At 31.7% G+C, this 11119-nt stretch overlaps 1 protein-coding gene across 1 annotated transcript; it reads right to left on the bottom strand.

Annotated features, from left to right (window-relative positions):
- Positions 1-1817: 1817 nt before the first annotated feature.
- On the bottom strand, positions 1818-2678 carry LOC112720039 (dirigent protein 19). Its single transcript, XM_025770844.3, has one exon. It carries the CDS (start codon positions 2554-2556, stop codon positions 1987-1989), a length of 570 nt encoding a protein of 189 aa, XP_025626629.1. The 5' UTR covers positions 2557-2678; the 3' UTR covers positions 1818-1986.
- Between the last annotated feature and the right edge of the window lie 8441 nt (positions 2679-11119).

The following is an 11119-nucleotide window of genomic DNA, read 5'->3' as shown; positions in this document are numbered from 1 at the left end:
GCTAGTGAAGTAGGGCTAGCTTGGACGTCATCTTTGTTGAAGCAGAAGAAATTGAGGTTCTAGCCGGTAGAGGCTTCGGCAACCAGCAAGAACTCTTCCAACGGGTTGCTGAGCGTATACAAGGAGAGGTCGTGGAGGAACAGAAAATCGACAGGGAGGTCGTGGAGGAATTGGGTTCTTCTTTTTTGTTAGTAACAAATAAGCGTAGAGGGGAGACGATTTGAACAAACTTTTATTTATCTTCTTCTTTATGACTAGAGATAAGACGAACAGAGTTTGAGAGAAAGAAGAGTAAAATGGAGCCAAGACGAAGAGAGTTTTAAAGAAAGAAAAACAGAGAGGAGATGAAGACACTTTTTTTTTCTTCTTCCTTACTTAGACAATATCAAAAACTTTTTTTATTTTTTATTTTTTATATATATTTTTGTTTTAATTTTTAAATTATTTTAAATTTAAAAATATAAAATTAAAGTTAATTGAATTATGACTAAACTAAAAAGATTAGGATAGTTTTTTCTAATATAAAAAAATATTTAAAATTTTTTGTAAAATTAAATAAAATTTTTTTATTTCTATTAAAATATAAGAGTGGATTAATAAAAATATTGATATAATATACATTAAAAAAATTTAATTACTGACATAGAAAATATAATTTATATATTATTTTAATTTAAATACTGTTTACATTTTTATTATATGGGTATGTAAGCAAAGACCATAAATGTATTATATAATTATATACGTAACGTAAGTATTTCTAAAACATTATTCTGACGAGAATGAAATGATGAATCAAATTGATTATTTATTCAAACATGATATTCTAATTAATTCAATAAAACATAGAAGGAAACTTGTTTTATGTGTTTACGTTATTTGCAATCACTAAATCTATCACGCAAAAGCCAAAATGTATAAAAGGGGATAATTTATCCAATTTTTAAGTAATGCGTTGCCTAATTATTATAGCAGCCAAATTAACAAACCTTAACTAAATAAAGAAAAAGTATGAGAAAAGGACAATAGTTAGTTCATGAATACAATTTCCCACACCACCTGAAATAAATGCTCCAATGGACTCGAAAAAAAAAAACGAGAAACCAATGCAAATTTCACAAATTGCTAGGGTCATATCCTCTTATGTATAAATAAATGTAAAATATGATTTGATGTAATCATATATAGATTTATTAGAATTTATTTGATACCATAAAAATACATAATTATTAGAGGAATGTTACTCTATTCTCTCTAATGTAATATATAAGTTACCCTCTCTAATGTGTCATATTTTAATTTGATGTTTATTTTTAATATATTTATTATATATTTATTAAAATATTAATTTAAAAATTTTCTTATATTAACTAAATTTTAAATTAAAATATTGATGTGACAAATTAAAAATAAAAACACAAATTAGTGTCACCGTAAAAATTTTTAATTTAAAAAGCTTATCGTCAAGTAGATCTTTAAATTTAGAAATTTATTCTATACAATTTGATTTCGAATTATATGAAAAAAAATTGAAATACTTTATATCTTATTTTTTAAAAATTAATGTAGTTAATTTGTAATTATTTTTTATAAAAGTCTGAATTCTTATTTAATTTTTGTTAGAAATAAGAGATTTTGTGTAAAAATAAAAGAGTAATATATAACATTATTTTTTAAATATTTTGTTAAATTTTTTAACAAATTTTAATAATTCAAAATCAATTTCTGATGTTTTATTTTATTAGATAAATTAATCATCCAACAAATTCTACTAAAAATTTAAAATAAATAAATACCTATAATTAAAATATGATACGTTAAAGAAAATAATTTACATATTATTTTAAAAAGGTAGGATCACTTACATGTTATTTAGGTAATGTAAAATTTACACGTGAATCAAGCGATTGTGCTTTTCCAATAAGCAAACAATGAAAATGTAACATCAATCTCCCACAAAATACATCGAATTAAATAAAGCACAATTCAATAATGAATGACATAAACATTGTACTCGACAATAGCATCATTAGTCTTGAGATTCACCGAATAAGTGTTCAGCTGAACATAACCCCTAGCAAACCTAAAGAATCCACTTCCACCAATCACAGGCATCTCTCTTACCTTGTTGAAAATAGGGTTTCTCCCCAAGACGGTAATGGAGCTCCCATTATATTTTCCATCAATAAAAGCAAAGTTCATGGCCATAAGAAGGTCAGCTTCGGTTTGACTCGTCGAGGAATAAAACCCTTGAGCCCTCCCAACAAGCTTGGAGCTCAAGTTAGGCCCCAAGGTCAAAGGGTTGTCCAGCATACGAGTCAAACCGAAAAAAGTGGTAGTGTTAATCTTATTTGTGGCTCCAATAACTTCAATTGAAGTAGGGTTTTTGCCACTTACAATGTCATGCCAATAGAATTTGAGGTGTGAAACCTTCTCTTCTTTGTTGAGGCCGAGGAGGCTCCAGTCGATGGAGCGAACAAAATCATCGGCTCCGGTGAGAGAGTGGCATGAGTGGAGGAGAATGGTGATGAACAAGAAGAAATGTGTGGTGGTCATGGTTTTGGTTTTGGTGGTGGTTGGGAATAATGAGAAGAAAGATGCAAACTAAACTACTAATTAAGTGTTAATGGCTTCAACAACAATGTATGAGTTGAATGGAGTGGAAAGAGAAGGTGTATGTGAGGGATTTATAAGGGAAAATAATTGTGGTCTAAACATAAATTATTCTCTTAACAAAGGTGCTCTCACCTACCAAAAGGGAAAAAAAATTAAAATGAAAAGCTTATATATATGGTTAACCATTTTTCATGTATGTTTTTGGATTTAATATTGGGTACAATTTTAAGTCAATGGTTTAGTTAGATAATATTCATTCTTTTATAAAATAATGATTTTAAAACAAATTATTAATATCTTGAACAACGTAACTATTTCTTATAAAATGTTAATTAAATGAAGCATAGCTAGACATTAAAATAAAATATTATCTAAAATTCATGGACTACATCTTGTTTGGAATCTCGAGGAAAAAATTATATCTTTACTCAACTCACTATAGTTCAAGAATTAAAATAAACTAACCAAACACATTATATTGCATATTCTACTAGGGTGTGGATGATCCGGCACAATCCGAAGATTCGGCTCGGTTTCGAGCATTTTAGAGACTAATTTGGTATAATTTTATCGGGTTTAGGGTCGGGTAAGGGTCTTAAAAATAGACCCGGTCATTATTTTGGGTCGAGTTCGGACCATGGCTCGAGTCACCCGAAGTCAACCCGGTGACCCGATCATCATACACAATTAATATTTTGTGTTATTAATGATGGATGATGGCTATTCTTATGTAGAATTTAAGTATTGTAAACTTTAATATTTTGTGTTATTAGTTATTATAAGACTATAAGTTAATGTTTTATGTTTAAAATGCATAAGATTTTAGACTAATACATAATATTGTGTTATTTGTATTAATTTAAATATTGGTGTTATTGTACAATATTAGTATTGATTATGGTTATACTTTAATTTTAGAGAAGAGTTGGTTCTTATTATATTTTTCTAAGTGAATTTTACCATGTCAAATAATAGTTTGAGCCTTGGAAATTTAGATATTTTCACATGCTAGCTTATAAGAAGGTATCAAGATAATGTAATGTTAACGGCCCAGTTTTCACCCGGTATAATCGTAGCCCGAAAGTGTATAGGTTTCATCGGGTCTATAGTTGGGTTCGGGTCTAATAAATAGACCCAGTATATATTTCGAGTCAAGTCTAAATCACATTAAATCCGGTTTTACCCGACCCATGCACACCCCTATATTCTACAACTTCAGTTCGAAAAATCTAAAGTTATCATCACAGCCATACAAAGCCAAGATATTTATGCCAAGTATAGATGGCTAGAATTTCCTCTGCCACAAGCTTAAGTTATAACATGCATTGGATGGAGTAGCATAGAGCTCTATGTCTTAGAGAGAAATTAATTAAGACGACATTGTAACAAACTCAAAGTTCATATGTTGAGAAAAAACAAATTTAAAAACAACTGGAAAGAGTGGACTTTTGTTCATTTATATTTAGACAAAAATTAGAAAGAGTGGACTTTTATTTATTTATATTTATACAAAAAAATTGGGTGGGAATTCTTTATATTATGTAATGCAACATTTTGTTGGCGAGGAGTGGCGGCTAATCCTTCACGTTTTCTAGGTCCATTATTTAAGGGAGGCAAATACTCCTATTAAGAATGTTAAAGCTATATATGTCTGCAACGAGAATGTTTAGTTTCATTTTTTTGTTTCCTTATGCTCTTGGTATTACCAACTTTAATTTAACATGGTATTAGAGTCTTTTATCTTTTATAGTAGTAATAAATTTTTATTGTTTTCTGTAAACTTTTTTATTTCCGATTCTTTTAAACTATTTTTATTCCGATCTCACTAAAAGGTAGTCAAAAATGTGGCACCATACCGCCATCTCATCAAACATGATTTTGTGCAATAATACTAATCAGTGACTTGCAATGCTAAAAATTTGGACATAAAGTGAGAATAACAAAAAATATGGTAAACATAAATTGATGATTCGTTCACTTGGTCTTCCTAATTTTAAATGAAAAAGTCTTTAGTACTGTAATATTTTTTAGCATAGTTATCTACACGTCTGCTACCCTTCTTGACAATTCGTTGTATGGCTCCTCACTATCTCCAGAAATATGTGCTACTAACTTTTATTTTGTTAACTAAATCTTTCTATAATTTGATCTAAATCCATAATTTGACACTGTTTTATATTTTGCAGCACCGTTATTGACATAACTGCATGAGCATTGACCATTAGAATAATGAATGCACACATAACATGATAATCAAACTGCCTACGATCACTTAACACTTTAGTTTGCCAAGCATGTGTATGATCCATTATATCTTCTAACCTCTCAATTACTTTTTTTTGTCGATGGGTGATCTAAATCAACCAATTGCAACCATTTCTAAATTCTACGTACTTTTCATGGTATTTAATGTGATGTAACTCCAAAATACGGTACTCAACCCTGGGATGAATGTTATAACTCTTAAAACTAAGCACATATTCCTCTTTACTTTGAAAAGATTGTCCAATTTGAAACCCACTTGGACTCGAAAATCCTTGTTGTGCATGACCTCTAGATTCAAAGTCAAAAAATGCAATGGATATTGCTGGATTTAGAACTTGAGGGACTCTCTTGTCTAACTAGAACGCTCGTTAAATTCTTTTTGCTATCACAAACCTATCATGGTAGGCTCCTCATCATCCTCCCGTAATGAATCTTCTATCGGATCTGGTTCTCTGGCCTCTACAGATGTTGTGATCATATGAAGATAAGCTACCATTGCAATCGCAAGCCCACCAAACATGCAATTATCTCCCATATCATAAGCACCATGGTTATGTGATTTATATCAGCTACAAAAGAGGGAGATGCATGCCATCAATGCTGCATCCGGTGCAACCACAGGCCTAAAATTAGAAGCTCTTCCCATAACAGATTGAGGATTTAGAGTTGATCCTCTAGAGCTTGCTACCATAACCTCAAACTTGGCATACAATTAGTCACTCTCATCTCAGAAAATTTTTATGACAATGAAACAAAATTTGTAAATCTTTATTATTTCCCGTCACAAAAGAATCATACTTCATAAAATTTGTCTCGAGAATAGCAGGGATTGTAAAATAATTTTTTCACACGTTTGATTCCATATACTCCAAATTTTTGTAGTATGCTATTTTGCAATTTCGCAAAATTAGTTGATGAACAAATGAAGACATTAATGTGATCTTTACAGATTTTTTTTATTTTTTTTTAATTTCTTCTTGTAATATGCTATATTTATAGGCCCATATTCTCTAAAAAAAATCTATGCAATCTATGGGGTTTTATGATGAGTGGCTATGGTCCTTATTGAAAGCTATCAGATTGCACACTAGAGAGCTTGAGATTAGATATAAAATCAAAGAGTTGAGTTCAAAATCAATACGAGAGTGAAAGAGATGATTGTATTAGTTAGTTCAATCAATTACATGAGTGTGCACTACACGAGAAGCGGATACTAGGGACATTTTTTTTTGCATTTAGTGGCGGTTTTAAACAACCGCCGCTAAACAGAATATCAGCGGTTTAAAAACCACTGTCCTTTAGAGCGCGGGAATTGGTTTTTGCAGCAGTTTCTAACAACCGTTGGTATAACTACCGCTATTCAGATATTTTGTGTTGAATTGATTTACGTCGGTTATGAACTGCTGCTTTATGCCTAAACACAATTTCCTTTTTTTTTTTGCGATGGTCACTAATCGGTGCTATTTGGTGCAGCAAATTTTTGTAGAATTTTATTTTCGGCGGTTACTAACTACCGCTATATTAAAACCCGCACAATTTTTTAAATTTATTTTTGTCAGTTATAAATTGCCACTATTTGTTACTGCTATTTTTTTAAATTGAATATATTAATTTGTTTTTCTTTAAATATTCTGGGAATATTTTTTTGGGGTTATTTTTTAATTTTAAAATCTTATCAATTTTCTCTATAAATCTAAATTGAGGGCCATAACTCACGAAAATTTAACTGCGAAATAAACTAATATATTTATATTACTATCAATAAAGTATTTCTCTAATCAATAAAGTTGCATAGTCAACTTAAAAAATATATACTTCAAATAAAATAACATCGAATTCTAATTTCTATTTTTTCTATGTCCATCTGTAATAGTCCATACCACCTATTAGCACGATATTGTCCGCTTTGGCACACAAGACCTCACGGTTTTGCCTTTGACGATAGAGATGATAGCCGAAGCCCCCACACTCACTCGTCAAAATGCATCATGCTAGGGAGAGGTATCCACACTCTTATAAGGCATGCTTCATTCCCCTCCCCAAACGTCCTCGTTGATTTGTAATAATCATGATACAATCCATTCCTTGTATCTTTCCAAGACTTTCCTATACTTTTCAAAATTGTACTCTTGATACTTCCACCTTTATCTTCATCAAAGTAGAATATTTTTTGCAACGATAAGTTCAAGTTATTAGTAATTGTTAAAGGAAAGAATTGATTTAATTCAACAATGCTATGAATTTTTACCTTTATTCAATCATTATAAACCATGTCTTTGCCAGACACCTTTTTTCAACTTTTATTACAGATAAAAAATTTATTATAATCATCACCTAGCAATCCAAGAACGCCACTCAATAGACCAATTCCATTTTCAATTGGTTGCAGTTCTCTGTTGAACCTCAATATGATCTTTCTACCATTATTAGGCTACTCCATAGCTTCTCTCACACTTAACCTTGCTTGCTTGATTATGCCATTCGAATCTATAAAAAATAAAACCTTATTTATGCAGTCGTTGTGGCCAAGATGCGAGAAAAATAAAAATAATAGAGTATAATCATTTTGAATATATAGAGGTTCAAGATTTGTTACCGATGACATCAACATTTCAAAACTCAGTAATCTTGCATTCTTTGCGTCTTTCAGCATCAGAAGCAACAAATAGGTTGTTAATGTGTTGTTCAAATGAATCTACCTCGTTTGCCTCTGGGTCCAAGTCTTCATTGCCTGATTCTGAAGTTTGTACTTTGTACACCATTGATGCAAGTCTGTGTATCAAGTCTTGGTTCGCTCCGGAGCGGACGGAATTGGCAGAAAGATGCCACTGCAGGGACACCACAATAACTAGACAGGAAAATTAGACAGTTATCATGATGGGATGATGAAGATGCAGGAGCTCCTGTTGGCTACTAACATGGTGTTTCTAATCTTGATTTTTTTGTGAAACGAGCTTTCCTGAGCATCTTAAATTCCTAATATAAAAAATGCACCCAATATATTAGAAAATATAGGAAAGTAATTAAGCGTATATCAATATTTTAACAAGATTGAATTAAAAAGTGCACAAACATGGCACACCGATTAAGATGTTGAGTGTATATGTCAATCAATATATAAGTACAGAAAAAAAAGTATGGAGGGCATTTGAGCAAGCAAACTTTTAACTAACTATCATTGAAAATTTCACATTCAGCGGCACAGGCCCAACAAAATATCCTGCCAACAATATTGTTGTTGAGTACATAAAAGGACACACAAGTCTCATGTATAAAAAACCCAAATGAAGAAGTTATATCACTTTAATCAAACATTTTCAAAAAACCACCTGATGGAAACCTATTTAACAATTTCTAATAAACATAAGTAATCATAGACTAACAATAACTCTTTCCTATTCACAATGAAAAATTGGGTGGAAAGAAGGAAAAGAGATTGAAGAACAACTTGAATTCTAAGTCATATTTTTATTCTTGAAGTCTACAAACAGGCTACAATCTTAAACATGATATAAGTCCATTACAATCTATATGAAGGAGAGAAAGTGCAGACAAAGAAAAGAAGAGTACTGAAGCTAAATTAATAGTCTTGCTGAGTTTAACTTTCTCACTAATCAAGTAATAAACAACCATATTCATCACATCAACTACAAAATTTTAGGATAAGAAAATTTTTTCAATAATTTCTATTAATCAAATAATCAACAACAAAACCTACTTCAAAATACAAAATTAATGCACTTAATTTATAAAGTATCTAAATTCTATGCGTGTCTTTTAGTTAATCCATGTTATCTGAAAAATATTGAAGTAATGATAAAAGACAACATTTCTTTAAACAGTTTTACTAAATGGGGTATATATATTTATATCTTTATACCATAATTACATAAGGAAAAATTAAAACTAGAAAAATCTTGGCTGCAAGAGAATCTTGCTTGGCAAACGATACATGTAAGAAATGTCTCTAGAAAAACCTATGTAATGAGCAAAAATAACTAAGAAGAAAATAAAGTGTTTAGTCCCTTAGATCTTGTCTCCCAACTGTTTCAAGTTACAAAATACTAATTAGTCCAAAATATACCTCTAGTATAGTTTGATTATAAAATTTTCAGGTTCCAAATCCTAGAAATCAAATTCAGCAACCCAAGCCTATACCATCATCAACCAAGAAAACAAATCTTAACATTTAAGTATACTCAATTTCTTATCCTCATTTATTATCCTAAAACTCATATTTACATAATCAAAATTTAATCATTAACAATAAAGTGAGAGCAATGTGAAAAAACGAACCAATGACAAGGGCGAGGCCGCGATAGATCAGAGTATATTTTTTAGATCTCTAACATTTGAAAGAATTGATGCTTGGTTGTTAAACGTTTCTGCCCTTAGATTCTTATTTTGGAAGAGCATGAAAAAATTCAGTGGTGCTAGTAACTTCAGTCATTGTACTATGCTTATAATTGGTTTATTAGCAAAATCCTTTTCTCAAAGGTTGGTTAAAACGAATATCTAATTTCATTATTTTATTCTAGCAATAATAATAATAATAATAGTAATATTCTTTCAACAATGGCTTTGTATACCAACATAAAACTCAAGAATGGTTCTTGAACCCATCTAATTCACAAACTAACTTCTTTTAGCTTAACTTCCTTAACATGTTTCATCCATTTTTTTTAGTTCTATTTTTTTGGCTCTGTTTTGTTTTCTTTTACGTATTTTTTTTCTTTCTCTTCCCTTAATCATGTGCATGAATTCAAAGGAAGTTAAAATAATAAAATCCATAAGTACCCAAAACAAAGAATTGATAATACAGAATCCATGATGTTATTTCCAACAATGCATAACACTTCAAAATGAATCCAAATTGAAAAAAGCTTATTCTGCCCTAAATTGAGAAAGTAAAGGCAAAAGCAACGAAGAATATATGTACCAGATAAGAAAGATCCAGAATGGAGGTGCAGCGCGTTGCAACTGTAGGTCTTCACAGCGGTACCAGTGCATCTTGCTGGACTGGATTTTGCTTCTTCCCCTTTTGTCCTATGTTCTTGGCAAGAACAAAAACAAAACAAAAGAATAAATTGAACCCAAATCAAGAAGAAAAAGATTAATCTGAACCATATTGAAAAGTGAAACCAAAAAGAAAACTGAAGCAAATTGAAAGAGGGCTTAGCGAACCTAAGAACGGGACCAGTCACTACAAGAAAAATGCTGAATACCGTCGGATTTACCATCGGATTTAGCGTCGGATATTAGCGATGGGTTTATCAACGGATTCGACAATAAATTCGTGGGGTAAAAAGTTACCGTTAGATTATATTTTTTGATGGTAAATTTGCTGGTAATATTTGGAGGGAAAACAAGAAAAATTGGCGTCAAGATGACCGTCGGATTTATCTACCGATAAAACTTAATTGATGGAACACTGTGTTTTGGTCATATACAATGCATTAAATCAGACGGTAAACCTGATCTAAATTAAAAATGTGCGGCCCTCTCCCCTCACTTTCGAGAACACTCTTATATCTCCCCCATTCTCCTCTCTCTTCTCTCTCCCCCTGCAACTACCTCCGTTAGCCCCTCTGGCCACCCTCCGCCAGCGCTACCCACCTCCATTCTCCTCCAAAGTCTGCATCAAGTCACCTATATCGTGTTTCGTTGCCTCAAATGGGATTGCTCCCTTTGTCTCCACCACCGTTGGAAGATCTGCTGCTGCCGCTCTCTTTGTCGCCGGGATTGGGTCTCTCCTCCATCGTCCAGATAGGTTGCCCTCATTCCTCTCCCTATTCCATCTTGTTTTTATCTTTTTTAATAAAAAACCCTACCCCCTTTTTGCCCTCTCCGACGGTGCGTCCCCTTCCTCTCTTAGAGCTTGAAGCTGCGAGTTCCTTTGTCTGTCACCCTGCGAGCTCTGACGTCGCCTTGTCATCGTCTTCTGCCTCTCGTCGGCCATCATTTTCAGCCTCTGTTAGTTGTTTTTCTTGTTGCTGATTCTTCTTGTTAGTTGTTATGTTGTTATTGCATAGATATTCAGTACTTGTAGTTATTGAATTTATTTGCTGTTATTGTTCTTGATTACTTTAATTTTTTGCTAATAATTATTTAGTTCTCATAGTTATTGCTGTTATGGTTCTTGTTGATTTGTTAGTGATTATTACTGTTGCTGTCATTGTTTTTGTTGATTTGTTAAATTTTTTTGCTAATAATTATTCAGTTCTTGCTAATAATACTT

This window comes from Arachis hypogaea, chromosome 2 (genome assembly GCF_003086295.3).
Source record: "Arachis hypogaea cultivar Tifrunner chromosome 2, arahy.Tifrunner.gnm2.J5K5, whole genome shotgun sequence".
NCBI lineage: Eukaryota > Viridiplantae > Streptophyta > Magnoliopsida > Fabales > Fabaceae > Arachis > Arachis hypogaea.
This window is presented reverse-complemented; position numbering and strand designations above follow the sequence as displayed.

Excerpts from the sequence above, each read along its gene's own strand:
- LOC112720039 (XM_025770844.3), bottom strand. The coding sequence starts at position 2,556 with ATGACCACCACACATTTCTTCTTGTTCATCACCATTCTCCTCCACTCA.